The 16,322-nt window shown below is 51.6% G+C and overlaps 1 protein-coding gene across 1 annotated transcript in view; it reads left to right on the top strand.

The window, feature by feature from the left end:
• The window catches only part of Draxin (dorsal inhibitory axon guidance protein), a 35,191-nt gene extending 28,070 nt beyond the window's left edge, over nt 1-7,121 (top strand). Inside the window, exons 4-7 of the mRNA XM_004657639.2 lie at nt 58-169; nt 546-635; nt 2,077-2,166; nt 6,862-7,121. Coding sequence (XP_004657696.2) covers nt 58-169; nt 546-635; nt 2,077-2,166; nt 6,862-6,974 — 405 coding nt within the window. The 3' untranslated portion in view covers nt 6,975-7,121. The remainder of the gene's footprint in view (nt 1-57; nt 170-545; nt 636-2,076; nt 2,167-6,861) is intronic.
• The last annotated feature ends 9,201 nt before the right edge of the window (nt 7,122-16,322 follow it).

A 16,322-nucleotide genomic window follows, 5' to 3' on the forward strand; every position in this document is an offset into this window, starting at 1 on the left:
TCCTACCTGTCTCAGCTGGAAGGCTCCAGCTTCCCTCACCTGCCTCCTCTTCTGCAGGCCCAGCCCAGGTCTGACGGGGAGGTGATGCCCACACTGGACATGGCCTTGTTTGACTGGACGGACTATGAAGACTTAAAGCCTGAGGTCTGGCCTTCTGCCAAGAAGAAAGGTATGGCCACCTTCCCACCTACGCCATGCCCAGACTCTCTTCCCTCCCCACCCTCTGTTGGTGGAGCATCTGCTGAGGTCAGCCCAACCTGAAGCTGTCTGAAGGCGAGCGCTAAGCTGCCACTGACAGTCACCGTGGAAACCGTACGGTGGGCTTATTGAATGCCAAACGTGCCCTGGCTATCAGCTGTGGACAAGCAGCCTATGGAGTCTGCATACTGCTGACTCTGGTTTAGAGAAGAGGGAAATGAGGACCGAAGAGGCAGAGCATCTTCTCCCTGTGGAGTTGGCAGCCTGGGCTCCAGGACACCTAAGTCCGATGCCTCCTCTCTCTGCCCTGGCTGGCCCTCACTGACCACAGATCTTCTTGTCCCCAGATAAATCTCGAGGTCTCTTCTCCAGTGACGGTAACGAGACATCAGCAACTGAAGGGGAGCCTTGCAACCATCACCAGGACTGCCTGCCAGGTACCCCAGGGCCCAGCCAGGAGGAAACTCTGGTCAGGATGGCAGGGAGTGGGCAAGGGCTCCCTGGCATGGAACCAGGCCTGAACGTCCATGTTCGTTGATGAACAATAAATGACAATAGCAGCTGTCGGTTTTCTGAGGGTCACTATCTACATCATGAGAGAGAGAGGAGACAAAGCTATATGGTTATGAGAAGCTTTTCCCAAGGTCACACAGACAGGAAACAGCCTAAACCTGGGCCAGCCTGGTACCCAAGCCTCTAACCGCAGCCGGTGCTGCCTTGACTGGCATGGTTCTCTCTTGACCTCTTCATCTAAACATGCACAGGGCTGAATACTGTCCTTATCCAATCATGACACCACCCGGCTTTCTGGGGATCTTTTCGTGATCCCTTCACTCATTCGGCCGCTCACCCCATCAAGACAGGCTAACAACACGTGTGTGAAACTGCTGGCCCTCGTGAAGCCAGGCAGGACGGAGGTGGAGCTGGAGTTGGAAGTGTGTGAGGCGGGGATACACTTCTAACTATGAGGGACTGGGGGATGCTCTTGAAAGATAGCGGAGGAAGCAGGTTAGATGGAGAGACCTTCAGCCTGATGCTAGTCTCCCCAATGTAGCGGGAGCTGTGGAGCAAAGGCCATGTCTTTCACAGGCACCACTGCTGGGCAGAAGTCGCCACCCTGGATCTGTGAGGCTGAGCCTTGTCCGGGGCTGCTGACTAAGAAGGGCATGGGCTGAGGTGATCCCGGAGACGGCTAACAGCTCTGGAGGCCACTGTCTAATGGTCCTTCTTGCCATTGAATAATGAGTGCTTTGGGGGTGGTCACTTCCACAGAGCCACGATTGTTACGTTGGTGGCTGGAATATTCTACAAAACAGCCAGTGAAGCCTCCATAGGATGTTGTATTCAGACTGACACCAGTCCCCAACAAGCTGTGTTTTCACCTGTCATTTGCACTCTCAGCATGAAGGAAAGGCTAGAGTCCAGGTCCGACAGAGGAAGGTCCTCCGGAACTGGCTCTGTGACAGGCAAAGCCATGCCTCTGTCCTGCCTAGGACAGCAGTTTCCCCATCTGTCCAAGAGGACCTTGGTGTCCATGATCTCTGACTGGACTCCACCTCTAACAACCCCCCCCCCCACACACACCGCCTGTTTCACCCGCTGTCTCCCAGAAAGTGATCTCAGCCCACCTTCACTCCTCCAGTGATCAATCAGTTGCCCATCTGGGACAGCTTGTGTCTCTGCCACCTGCCTCCTGGGACCTTGCCATGACATCCACTGATGGTTCTGGCCCACAGCCTTGCACACCAGATGGGTCCCCCTTGCCGGGGCATGGCCTGCCACACAGATGATGGATGTCCCATCCAGTGGGACCTTGTACGGGTTGGCGGGGAGGGGCCGCTCAGCTTGGCTGACCACGTACGCTCACTGTGTCCCTAGGGACGTGCTGCGACCTGCGGGAACATCTCTGCACGCCTCATAACCGCGGACTCAACAACAAATGTTTTGACGATTGCATGTGTGTAGAAGGTGAGAACACATTCCCTGGGGGAGGGAGGCTTCGGGACACATGAAGTCTCTGTTGTCAAGCTGCTCTGCAGGGAGAGGGGGCTGCGGTGGGACAGGGATGCTAGGGATGACATTTCCTGGTGGAGGGTGGGTGGAGGGGGCCTGTGGAGAGGTAGCAGGTGGGAGGATCCTCTGGGTGGCTGAAGGCACAAGCAAGAGCAGGTTTGCTTGGGACCTCCCAACCTGAACTCTCTGTCTCCATTCCTGGCATCAGATTTGCATTTCTCACCTCTTGAAATACAAGCTGTGATCAGCTCTGATCTAGACGTGGGAGAAAGGAGGACACAGGAGGCAGGAGTGTATCTCTCTCTTTAAATAAGATCCAACCTGAGAAGGTTGGCAGCATTCACACCAGAATTCTATCTGGGAGGCTTTCCAGAGGTGATAACAGGGGGCAGGGTTGGGTTCCCAAGCAGTCACTGGAAGGGCTCCCTGGGCTCCCCATGGCCTGTCCAACTGCTCTGAGCACTGACCTCAAGCCCTCCTGCCCATGCATGTTGGTGGGCTGTGTAAGCCCTTTTCTCCATGAATCATCACAGAGGCCCCTGGAAGGGAGCTGTAATGATCCCCACCCCACAGAGTGACTTCCCAAAGTCACACCTGTAGAAGAGTCACGGAGGACTGGGAACATGGTGCCTACCTGCATACACACTATCCCCAGCCCATGAAAGAAAGAGAAGAGCTGGGCGTGGTGGCGCACACCTTTAATCCCGGCACTTGGGAGGCAGATAGGAGGGTCACTGTGAGTTCGAGACCATCCTGAGACTCCATAGTGAATTTCAAGTCAACCTGAGCTGGAGTAAGAATGTGCCTCAAAAAAAACAAAAAAAAAAAGAAAGAAAGAAGAAAACAACAAAAGAATGAAAAGAGTGGGCATGGTGGCACACTCATAAGGCCAACATTTGAGAGGCTGAGGAAGGAGCATCATGAGTTCCAGGACAGCCTGGGTTACATAATGAGCTATAGTCCCGTCTGGGATGCATGGTGAGACTCCATCTCAAGACATCAAAACAAAAGAAAACAGAAAAAGTTGGTGGGGGAGCTGGGGGAATGGTTCTGTGGATACAGCCCTTGCCACCCAAGTGTAAGGATTCCAGTTTGGATGCTCAGCATCCACTCAAATGCCAGAAGGGCTAGTAGCATATCTGTATGCCCAGCACTTAAAAAGCAGAGACGGGATCCTCAAGCAGGAGATCTTATCTCAGTAAGCAAAGTGGAGGGTTTGCACAGCGAATGCTCTTACCCACTGAACCACCTCTTTAGTCCTCTTTGTGATCTTGAAGCCCTGAGTTTCTGGATACTTAGAGAGGCTGAAAGATCAGAGCCCCTTAAAAACAATATGTCCAGCCAGGCGTGGTGGCGCACGCCTTTAATCCCAGCACTTGGGAGGCAGAGGTAGGAGGATCACTGTGAGTTCGAGGCCACCCTAGACTACAGAGTGAATTCCAGATTAGCCTGGGCTAGAGTGAGACCCTACCTCGAAAAACCAAAAAAAAAAAAAGATGTCCAGCCTGAACATTAATTATTCCACATCATTCGTTCACTTATCCTCCAGCCTCGCCATGAACCTGAGCCACATGTCCTTTTTTGTTCACGTTATCCTCCACACGACCATCTGTGGAAGCAGTGAAACTATTTAGTTTTGGGGATTGGTTTCAGCCAGTTGGCAAAGAAGTATCTGCTGAGTATCTGTGAGGTGTTGGATCGTGGTGGGTCCTTTGGAATCTGTGGGTGAAAAGAACTGCGGCTCCTGCACCCGTGGGTTACATTCCAGCCAGATGAGCAGACAAGAAGCAAATCCAGAGATAAGCTGTCTCTGGAGTCTGGTGTGGCGGCGGCACAAGCCTGTAATCTCAGCCCTTGGGAGGTGAAAGCAGAAGGATCAGGAGTTCAAGGTCATCCTTGCCATATAGTGCATTTGAGGCCAGCCTGAGCTACAGGATGTCATCTGGCTGCAAGACTGGGAGCAAACGAGGCCCGGGGGGGCCAGACTGTGAGGTAGAGGACGGGCACTGTGCAGAGAGGATGTTAGAGATGGCAGCTGTCTGCGCACGGGATGAGGCCCATTTCACAGGGGAGTGGACAGGCGGGGTCACAGGCCTAGGGCACCAACCCAGCCATGCTCGAGAGAGGGAGCTGTGAGTGGCCCCATGGATGGGGTGCTCCCCTCCTTCTTCCTATGGGCCTCCATAGGGGCTCCCTCTGCCCTCCAGGCATCCAGGGCCCCTCACCTCTAAGTCCCACCCAAATTGCTGCTTCTTCCCTGGAGACTCGGACTCTAGCTCATGAAAGATGTCCAGAAGGGAGGCTAGAGAGCTGGCTAGTGGTTAAATGCACTTCCTGTGTAAGCATGAGGTCCTGAGACTGCCAACCAGCTTCCATGGAAGACAGCTGGGCATGGCCATGTGCACCCATAACCCCCAGTCCTTCAAGGAAGCAAAGATCCAAGAATCTTCAGAGCCCCACAAGTTCCAGAATTAGTAAAAGGAGAGTCTGGCTCACAAGTAAGACCAGGCAGAAGAGGATGAAGAGGTTCACTGGGGTCCACAAACAAACAACCCTACCTGCCTATGGGGTGCTGCAAGGGCCTACATACAACACACACCACGGCGCACACACACACACACAAAAGCAAATAAAAAAGATATCCAGACCAGGCGTGGTAATGCATGCCTTTAATCCCAGCACTTGCGAAGCAGAAGTAGGAGGATCGCTGTGAGTTCAAAGCCATCCTGAGACTACATAGTGAGTTCCAGGTCAGCCTGGGCTAGAGTGAGACCCTACCTCAGGAAAAAAAAAAAAAAAAAAAAAAGATGCCCAAAAGGAGGTATGTCACCAACATGCCAAACCAGAAGGCCCTGAGCTGCTGAACACCAGGCTCAGAACGGAAGCCAATATTTAAGACCAGACCAGAGGTCTGGAGGCTTCCCAAAGGCTCCAACAACCACCTCACTCACCCTCATGACTACTTGGCCCTCTAGTGTGTCACTGTGGCCCAATGGCCCCTGTGTAAATTCTAGGTCATGTAGGAGAAATTTCCTAGCATTGCCCTCTTCCTTCAGCTGGTGATAATGAAATCTTAAAGCACAGATGTCCTGCCACCTTGTGGTCCTTCCTACCCTGAACTGTAAGAGTTTCTTTTCTTTCTTTCTTTTTTAAAAGATTTATTTGTTTATTTATTAGAGACAGAGAGAGGGACAGAGAGAAAGAGACAAGAGAGAGAGGATGGGCATGCCAGGGCCTCCAGCCACTGCAAACAAACTCTAGACACATATGTCACCATGTGCATCTGGCTTACATGAGACCAGGAGAATCGAACCTGGGTCCTTAGGCTTCACAGGCATGCACCTTAACCACTAAGCCATCTCTCCAGCCCAAGTTTATTTTTATGTATTTATTTATTTGTTTGTTTGTTTAAGTGAGTGAGAGAAAGAGGCAGATAGAGAGAATGGGCATGTCAGGGCCTCTTGCCACTGCACAAAGCCAGATACATGTACCACTTCGTGTATCTGGGGTTTCATGGGGCCACCCTAGCATCTCTTTCCCTACTCTCAGGGGCCCCAGTAGAGCCACAGCCGTTACACCTGCCCCCTGGTGGGCCAGGAAGGCCCCACCTACTTTAACTGGGTGCTCGTTAGAGGAGACTCTTATTGACACCCAAAGGCCACCAGTGAAGGAGGCAGCTATGCAAAGAGCTTGGGCGAGGGATTTCTGGCAGAGGAAGGAATGACGTGACAATGAAGGAAAGCAAGAACAGTAAGGATGGAGTTAGAATTGAGAAGGTTAAGCTATCAAACCTAAGAAAAGTATTTTTTCCCATTTTCACACCTGTATATAATGTGTTCTGATTGTGTGTGTGTGTGTCCAGGCAGGTGTGACAGGCTCTCTTGCCACTACAAACCACAGATGCATATGCCACTTGTGTCTGGCTTTATGTAGGCGCTGGGTAATATAACATGGGCCGGCAGGCTTTGCAAACAAGTGCCTTCAGCCACTGAGCAATCTGGGCAACGCCACCGGTTTTTGCGTGTGCACATGCGCATTTGCGCACTGGGGGCCGGAGTTGACATTGGGCAAGTCCCTTATCTCTCTCCACTTTCTTTGTTGAATTCGGGTCTCTCAAACCCAGAGCCTGCAGATTTGGCTAGCATAGCTCGCCACCTTGCCCCGGGGCTTTCCTTTCTCCATTTCTGGAGTACTGGGATTCTAGATGGGCTGCTAAGGCACCTGAGCCACTGAGCCATCTTCCACACCTTCCTCCTCTTTTTTTTTTTTTTTTTTTTTTTTTGCTATGGCCTTACACTCACTGCATTCCTGATGCAGACTCCTGAATGCTAGGATTATAGATGTGCGTCACCGTCTTCAATCGCTCTCTCTCTCTCTCTCTCTCTCTCTCTCTCTCTTTTCTTTTGGTTTTTTGAGGTAGGGTTTCACTCCAGTCCAGGGTGGTCTCGAACTCACAGTGATCCTCTTACCTCGACCTCCCTAGTGCCGGGATTAAATTAAAGGCGTGCGCCACCAGCTGTCAATCTGTCCATCTCTTTTGATCACAGGACAGAGTGGGGTGGGGGGGGTGGCAGAGTGAGAACCAGTACCGGTGGAGGGAAGGAAGGGAGGGGCACGCAGGCCTGACTGACTCCCTGGCCTCCGGTTCAGGGCTGCGCTGCTACGCTAAATTCCACCGGAACCGCAGGGTCACTCGGAGGAAGGGACGCTGCGTGGAGCCCGAGACGGCCGACAGCGACCAGGGATCCTTCATCAATGTCTAGCGCCCCAGGGCCAGTGGCGCCTTCCCCACCGGCCTGGGGCCTGAGCCCGGGAGGTCTGGAGAAGCCGGGCGCGGGGTCTGTGACTAGCCCTGGGAGATCCAGTGGAGAACTGATGGCTGAGTCTGCAAGCGCGGGTGCAGGTCCAGGACACTCTGACCCAAGCAGCGCCGGCTGGCAGGAGGAGCTGCCCAGGCTTCGCCTCCGCCCCGCCCGCACCACCCGCGCAGTCCGTGCGGCCCGCGTCTGCCATGGCCGTGCCGAACGCGCCCTCTACCGTCCAATCGCAGCACTGCCGAAGACTCAAGTTGAAAACCAAGAGGTTTGGGGGGGGGGGGGAAGAGACACCTAAGGGAGCCTAACCAAGGAGCTCCTAGGTACCAGGGCTGTGCTTAGGGAGTCATACATTGTCTCCCGGTATCACCACAACGACCCTGTCAAGTAGGCATTGTGAACATTTTCCGCAGAGGACTTGTCCAGGATCCTAGGTCAATGGCCCTCCAGCCTTGACCATAGAGATCTGCTCCCAGGTGGTGATCGTCACTATGACTTGAATAATTTGACTGTCCTCAGCCTTTTCTGACAGAGATGTACAAAATATGATGGGCGTTGTGGCGCACACCTTTAATCCCAACACTTGGGAGGCAGGGGTAGGAGGATTGCTGTATCTTTGAGGCCACCCTGAGACTACATAGTGAATTCCAGGTCAGCCTGGGCTAGAGTGAGACCCTACCTCGAAAAAAAAAATAATTTTTTTGAGACAGTCTCTGTAGTCCAGGCTGGCCTTGAATTCAGGACAATCCTCCTGCCTCAGCTTCCCAAGCACTGGGATGACAGTAGATTGAGCCACCATACCCAGCAGGTTATCATCTTTAAAAACAAAACAGGTAGCTGGGCGTGGTGGTGCATGGGAGGATCTCCAAGAGTTCAAAGCCACCCTGAGACTACATAGTGAATTCCAGGTCACCCTGAGCTAGAGTGAGACCCTACCTTGGAAACCCCCCCAAAAAATAAAACAGGCCTGGGGATGTAGCTCAGTTGTTAGGATACTTTCCTAGCATGTACAAAGTCCTGGGTTTGAGCCCAACACATAAACCAGGCATGGTGGCTCACACCTGTGATCCCAGCACTGGGAAGTGGAGACAGGAGGATCAGGCGTTCAAGTTATCCTCAACTACATGTTGTGTTCTAGGCCATCATGGGATGCATGGACTCTGTCTCAAATCAAATCAACAACAAAAAAGACAGGTCTTGCCTGGCATGCATGGAGCCCTGGGTTGCAGCCCCAGCCTCCTCTCCGCACCCCCATGACCATGCCCATGGCACCTCTTGAGTGATTCCGGCAGATAGCAGATTCCTGTCCGCAGACAATTGGTAGTCTCAGACATGAAGTGTTTGGGGAAACAGTGATGTCCCTCATGTCCCCATAGCTCTGCTCATCCAAATGTGGGACACATACTTCCAAGTTGTCCTAAGGGTTTCTACCCCTGCATGTGCGTGGGGACGCCTGCTTTTCTTACTGTGGTGATTCTCACACCCCTTGACACCGTCTCTAGACCTCGCCCCCACTTCTGCAGCAGAATCCCCTGGGACATGGAGCCCCACCTAAGATTGGGGTGAGTTCTGAAACAACCCCAATGGGCCAGACCTGTGATTCCTCCCAGCAGAAAATCTGTCCCAGCCAATCTGGCTCAAGTGACTGCCCCTGGGGAGTCCTTTAAATCCCTCCACCTGGCATCTCCCTCCTGGTCAACTGTCTGAGTGTGCCTTAACCTCTCCTGGGCTTGGACCACACCGTGGGACACCTTGGGCTGTTTACTGCTTTGGGGAAACTGTCTAGGCCAGGGGTCAGGCACCAAGAAAAGTAGGCAGATCGGGAAGAAATCAGATAGGCTTGCTCTTCTCTCCCTGCTCAGGTCTGATAGACATGGGAATGGAGTGGGGAGCCCAGGGATCAAAGTCAGCAATGGGAACCTGAGCTCCTGAGGGACCAGCCAAGCCAAGTGTCACGTGTGCCTCACAGGGAGAGGCGGGTTCAAGATTGCAAGGGCTCTGTGAGGACAGTACCCTAAGGAGTGGCTGCGGGCAGTGAATCCAGCATGCTGTGTTTGGGGCAGCAATTAAAACACAGCCTCTGAGCTTGGTGTGGTGGTACACGCCTATTAATCCCAACACTGGGGGGTAAGGGGGATAGAGGTAGGAGGATCACCATGAGTTCGAGGCCACCCTAAAACTACATAGTGAATTCCAGGTCAGCCTAGACTAGGGTGAAACCTTACCTTGAAAAAAAAAAAAAAAAAACTCATCCAGTGTACACCTTTAATCCCAGCATCCTGGAGGCCAAGGTAGAAGGATCACTGTGAATTTGAGGCCAGTCTGAGACTACATAGTGAATTATTCCGGGTCAGCCCGGGCTAGAGCGAGACTCTACCTTGAGGAAATAAAATAAATGTAAAAAAAATCTCAAGACATGAGTAATGAAAGATACCAAGTCGCCGGGCGTGGTGGCGCACGCCTTTAATCCCAGCACTTGGGAGGCAGAGGTAGGAGGATTGCCAGGAGTTCAAGGCCACCCTGAGATGACAGAGTTAATTCCAGGTCAGCCTGGCCCAGAGTGAGACCCTACCTCGAAAAACCAAAAAAAAAAAAAAGAAAGAAAGATACCAAGTCAAGAGGAAGTTGAAAGACCCACAGAACCTCCATGGCCCAGGAGATATCCCAGTTGGAAATTCCAGGCCCATCTCTTGTCCCTTACTACTTCCATTTTGCATTGGCAAAGAACAAGTTAAAGGGTGGAATCCTTATCTCCAGGGGTGAGTATCCCACAGCCCCCCTAAGTGTTTAAACCACCTCACCACTGGGAAGTTCTTCCTTAGCTCTAGCTTGAGTTTCTTTCCTTTTTTTTTTTTTTTTAATTTATTTTCCGAGGTTGGGCCTCACTCTAGCCCAGGCTGACCTGGAATTTACTATGGAGTCTCAGGGTGGTCTGGAACTCACGGTGATCCTCCAACCTCTGCCTCCCGAGTACTGGGACTAAAGGCATGCGCCACTGTGCCCAGCTCCTCCATTTTTTTGTTTTGAGACAAGGATTGTCGTAGCCCAGGCTGGCCTCAAACTATGTAGTCAAGAATGACTTTGAACTTCTTCCAGTGCTCCTCCTCCTGAGGGTTGGGAATTACAGGCTTGTGTCATCACACTTGGTCTATGTGGTGCTAAGGATGGAACCCAGGGTCACAGGCGTGCCAGGCAGGCACTCTACATACTGAGCAACATCCCCAGCCCAAGATTCTATTTCAATACAGATGTGGTTTTCTCTGTGCTACGCCAGGGGGTAAACCCACAGCCTCACACTGCCAGGCAAGTGCTGTACCGCTGATTCACAAGCTCACTGGTCTGCGCCCTGGGAAAGGGTCTCCCGGGTACGCAGGGCCGAGAAAGCCTGCCCACCCACCCGCAGCAGCGCCGCTCTCTGCCTTGCTGACCTCAGGGCAGTTACTTAAGCTTTCTGTGCTTTGACTTTTTCACCTGTAGTTTGAGCACTTAATTCTTAGGTGGGATTAGAACAGTGTCCAGCACATAACCCCACCCCACAGTGTTGACGGACAAGCCTTTCAAGCAGGTCTTCTGTTCTGACGAGGAGCCCACAGCTACACAACAGTGTTTTCTGTCACCTTGCTGGCTCCCAAGTGCGAGTCACAAGGGCTGAGCCGCTCCATTCGAAAAGGGGACTGCTGTGTATGGTCAGAGAGGCCCAAGACTGTTCCGGACACAGCCCTGGCCAGGGCACGCAAGTTCCTGTGCTGACACAGAGCTGGGAGCTCATGGCTTTGCAGTAATAGATTCTTGAGTGTAAAAATGTACCCTAGGGAGAGCTGAGCAGAGGCCAAGAGGTGGCCACGGGTGTCTGTCGCCTAATTCTGCCTGTGTTCCTCTGGCTGAAGCCTCACCGCCACTCCCACAGACCACATTGTCCCTCCATAGAGACTGCCTTTCTGGGCTTCCTCTGCTGAGTGGCTTCCACGTCTGTTAGGAATGGGCTGAGGGTCCAGTGACCTGAGAACCAAACCTCAAAGGACAATGACAGCTTTGTGTGCCTATTGATGAATCCGTGAGACACATCTCTCTACCAGTGGGCTACTGCAGGTGGATCCTTCGGTCAAGCTGTTAAACCAAGTTCTCCCTCCCAGTACAGAAAAGATGGGCCACTCAAGGCTCCCTGGGATGAGGCCATGTCACTTGCAAGGAACAAGTGTTTCAGAAACAAAGTGACCAAAACCCCAGGTGTCTGGAGACAGTGTGGGTCCCGCCAACCACTGAGGTCCCACTTTGGGGGTTCGTTGAACTGGATTGGGTACCCTTTCTCCACAACCTTCATGCCCACTGGCTGTGGAAATCGTGGAGTGTGCTGAAGAGGGATGGGCCAGGGGTTGGGGGCATGGGTTGCAGAGGCAGGCTCTCACTTTGCAGTGAGTTGGTTTTGTGCTTCCTAAGGTGGAACCAGTGGCCTGCCACAGCTCTGCGTGGAGGCCGCTTTGAGCTGCAAAGGCTGCTCTGTCCTTGCTCCTCCCTGCACAGCCAGAGCCTGGTAGAACCGCAGAGCCTCCTGAAGGCCTGTTGGACCTCAGTCTTGGGGGTGGCCTCGGCCCTCCGACTGCTGCCACACTCCCTAGGCCGTTCTTGTGCATGATGGGATTTGATGCCTAGGGAAGACAGAAGTGCTGCATGGTCGGGAGCATTGGGACGATTCCGGGTGCTTGCAGTCAGGCGTGCGTTGGCAGCTCTGAGGCCCGTCTCTGGGCCACTTACCAGCAGTGACAAACTCCACGCCTGGAGCCCTGTCTCCTGCTGGCATTGGCTCTATTTAGAAGATAGTATAGTGCCTGCCCTGAGATTCCTGTCATTGGGTTTTGGATGCTTAGAAATTCCCTGGCAGAATGGGGCGCCCCTTTAAAGCTGGGAGGAACAGGGAAAGGATGCTGTATTCCTGTAGTCCTGTGAGGTTGCACTGCATGCATTCGCCTGAGCTGTAAATAAAGAGATACTTGCTAAACTGCTGGTCATCTCTGTTCCTCCTTGAGAAGGTCTGTGGGCCTGGCACGGGGTATCTCTGGGTCTCGTCATGGCCTTTGCGGGAGACCCTGAGCCTTGTATTTCTCATCACTTCCCATTCATTGACTAAGTTTATTTGATTGACACCTTCTCTGAGTGAGGCAGCAAGCAGGGTAGCTGGGGTCCCTCCCTCACCTGAACCTCACTCCTCACTGTGTCCTTTATCCAGACTTCCATGTGCATTTCTTCCTCCACATTTGGAGGTGGGAGCAGCTGAGGTTCCAAGGAGATTGCGGGGCTGGTCACAGGCACGTTGGCCTCCAGCGGCTTCATTGTGGGCCTGAGAGGAGCCGAGTGCAGAGAAAAGCAGTTGCCAGCTTCAGGACAAGTCTGGGCAAGCTCAGATGACATCTTGGGAAAGTGTGTGAATCGGGGGACAGTGGGGAGGGCTCCAGCCCAGGGAGGATGTGTCTGCAAGCACCACCCACTCTGTTGCCCAGGCCCTCCCCGGCCTGGCTGATCACAGCAGGCTGCTGCGTAAGTAAGTAAGTACCATGTCCTGGTGCCAAAGCCAACAGCTGGGAGACATACCTGGGACAAGGCTAGGCATATACATATATATGGCATATATACATACATATATATATATACATACATATATATATATACATACATATATGTGTGTGTGTGTGTGTGTGTGTGTATGCATGTATGTGTGTATATATATATATGGCATCCCCTGGGAGCGTGATATCCTGCAAAGACCTCCCAAACCCAGCTTGGCTGTAGGTCCCAGCTTTCCCAAACCCAGTGCTTCCTAAAATGTGACTCCTTGAACAGTCTCAGAATCCTCTGGGGAGCACCCCAAGTTTCTGAGCCCACCTGGCTCTGCATCTCTGGGGTTGACTTGGGACTCGGACTCTTTGACAATGCAGGACTGTGAAGTGCTGTACCAAAACTTCCCTGAGGAATCGCTGTCCCTCAGCTCAGTGGGCCAAGACGCTCCAGCTGAGAATGGTTCTAAGGAACCAAACCGAAAGTCCCCCTTCCTAGAGACCCCACAAATCCTGCCTTCCCTGTCCCAGTGACACAACTCTTCCATCGCACAGCACAGAACCACATAAGTACAAAACACATGAGCACAGCTGTGTGCCAGTAAAACTTTATCAATATAAAAGAGCAGCAGGGGCTGGAGGGATGGCTTAGCAGTTAAGGCATTTGCCTGCAAAGCCAGAGGATCTCGGTTCAACTCTCCAGGACACACATAAGCCAGATGCACAAGGAGGCGCATGCATGTGGAGTTTGTTTACAGTGGCTGGAGGCCCTGACGTGCCCATTCTCTCTTTCTCTCTCTCTTGCTCTGCTTCTTTCTTTCTCAGGTAAATAAATAAATATGTTTAAAAAATGCTTGCCTGCAAAGCCTTAAGAACTCATGTTTGAGTCTCCAGGTCCCGTGTAGCCAGATGCAGAGCGATGCAAGCCCACAATGTTGCACATGTGCCACAAGGGGGCGCACGCATCTGGAGTTTCTTAGCAGCCGAAGGCCCTAGTGCACCCATTCTCTCTCTCAAAATAAATTAATTAAAAAAAATCTTAAACCAGTCATGGTGGCACATGCCTTTAATCCCAGCACTCAGGAGGCAGCGGTAGGAAGATCACCATGAGTTTGAGGCCACCCTGAGACCACATAGTGAATTCCAGGTCAGCCTGAGACCCTATCACGAAAAAACAAAAACAAAACAAACAAACAAACAAAAAAAGAGCAGCTGGCCAGATTTGGCCTATGGGATATAGTTTGCCTACTCTCATTCCTGACATTTAGGTCAATGGCTACCAAAAGGCTTGCTGGGCTTCTAAAAGCTTGCCTCCTTTGGAATGTCAACTTAAATCTATTTCTACTAAAACAGATCAGAATGGTGTTGGGATAAAGGATCAAGACCAGCCAAATTCAAAGCCACAAGGATGTCAGCAGTCTGGGCACAGCCCTCAGAGGGTCAGGTGTCTGCACTAGAGGTGGATCTCAGAGTTTGCTTAAGAAACAGAACCAAGCTGGACGTGGTGGTACATACATTTAATCCCAGCACTTGGGAGGCAGAGGTAAGAGGATTGCTATGAGTTCAAGGCCACCCTCAGACTACATCATGAATTCCAGGTCAGCCAGGGCTAGAGCAAAATTCTACCTCAAAAAAAAAAAAAGAAAAGAAAAAAACAGAACCAGAGGCTGGAGAAATGGCTTTAGTGGTTAAGGCGCTTGCCTGCAAAATATACATATGGTATGGTGGTACACGCCTTTAATCCCAGCACATAGAGGTGGGTGGATTGCCATGAGTTTGAGGCCACCATCGGAGAACATAGAGATGGTTCAGCAGTTAAAGATACTTGCTTGCAAAGCCTGCTGTTTTAATTCCCCAGTATCCACATAAAACTAATTACACAAAATGGTACATGTGTCTGGGTTTGTTTGCAGTGGCAAGAGGGCCTGGTGTGCGCATATTCACATACACTCTCTCTCTCTTCATATACATATATAATATAAGACCACCCTGCCTCTGTCCATGAGCCCACATTGCCTCTCAAATGCCACAGGTGCACTGAGCACCTAGAATATACCTACTGGTGTTATGGAACTTCTCTCAGAAGGTCACTCCAGCACCAGCATGAGTGAAAGTAGAGTTTATTTCCTGGGGACCAAAGTTAGGATCACGCCTCGAAGTAACCTCGGTGTTAAGCTGAGATTTTACTTCCATTTTATAGTGTTCATAGCCAAGGTGGGGGCGAGTGAGCAAGCGGTCAGCTGGTTTACAGAAGCAGGGTGTGACAGTTAGCTTGTGCAGTTTATATGATTCACAACAAGTTCTCAAAACGTACCTATGAGGGCTGGAGAGATGGCTTGGTGGTTAAGGCATTTGCCTGCAAAACCAAACGACCTCCATTGGATGCCCAAGGATCCATGTAAGCCAGATACACAAAGTGGCGCATGTGTCTGGAGTTCGTTTCCAGTGGCTAGAGGGCCTGGCGCGCCCATTCTCTCCCTCCCTCCCTCCTTCCCCCCTTCCTCTTTCTCTCTGACTCTCTCAAATAAATAAATAAATAAATAAATAAATAAATAAATAAATAATTTTTAAGATGTACCTATGAATCAACACACATATGAATTGTGTAGTCGGGTTGACCTAACCATGAGCTTTATTTTACTTTATTTTAGTCAAAACTGTCCTTCCCTCTTATCATCCCTCGGGATACCCCCTAAAACAGTTCTCTCTTGGGGATTCCTTCAGCTGCTGAGGAAGGTAAGTTCAGCTTCTCAGCAGTTAACTCTGACAGCGACTTAGAACGTCAGGGCGCCTCTCAGCTCCTTTTCCACTACACTAGAAGCAGGACACGGTCACCCCCCCCCCATCCCCTTACCCCCTCTCCTGCCACCAGGAGCTTTGTGGCTCATCTAGGACCAGTTGGTGGGTGCTGCCAGAAACAAAATCCCATCATCTTTGGCAGACAACCCTTCAGGCTCCAGGACAGCCTTTTAGGCGTTCCTGAGGGGAGGGGTGCTTTCCAATGGTGGGAGGTGGAGGCCCCCCCTTTCCTCATTCTTCTCTTATCTCCAGCTGCAGAGATTCAGGCTCCAGCTCCAATACTGCTCCTTCAAGGAAGTGAGGCCTTCTAGAGCCTGCCCTACCTGATACTGGGAAAGCAAACACCCAGATGAGCTCACCTACCGATGGGTATCTTGGGGCTGTAGGGCCAGGGCCACAGCTGGTCTTGTGTGCTCAGCCAAAGCCTAAAATCCCACCTCCCTCCATGTGGAAAGATGGGAGGTCCCACAGAAGGAAGGTGTTGGCTACTTGAGATCCTGTAGTTGGGGCAGAATCAGAGCAGGCTACCGGAGGCATGAGGAGCAACGTGCTTTCTAGGTGGGGTGGCCCAGGGACAGAGCACAGAGGAACAATAGCTGGACATGTGAGTATACACATGTAATCACGGGTATAGACATTCACATATGTATCCAACATTCTCTTCTGGCCTGTCCCCGTGTGTGCATGGAGGCTCATGCAGCTCCACACATGTGCATATGCCACACATACACCAAAAAATAAGTAAAGGCTGAAGAGATGGCTCTATGGTTATTAAAAGCTCTTGCTTGCAAAGTCTGATGGCCCACACTTCAATTTCCCATGTAAATCCAGATGTGCAAAGTAGTGCATGCATCTGGAGTTCATTTGTAGCAACAGGAGGCCCCGACTCACCTATTCTCTCTTTCTTTCTCTCTCTCTAAAATAAATAAATATATAAAAAAACAAAAAA

The sequence above is a fragment of the Jaculus jaculus genome, chromosome 5 (assembly GCF_020740685.1).
Source record: "Jaculus jaculus isolate mJacJac1 chromosome 5, mJacJac1.mat.Y.cur, whole genome shotgun sequence".
NCBI lineage: Eukaryota > Metazoa > Chordata > Mammalia > Rodentia > Dipodidae > Jaculus > Jaculus jaculus.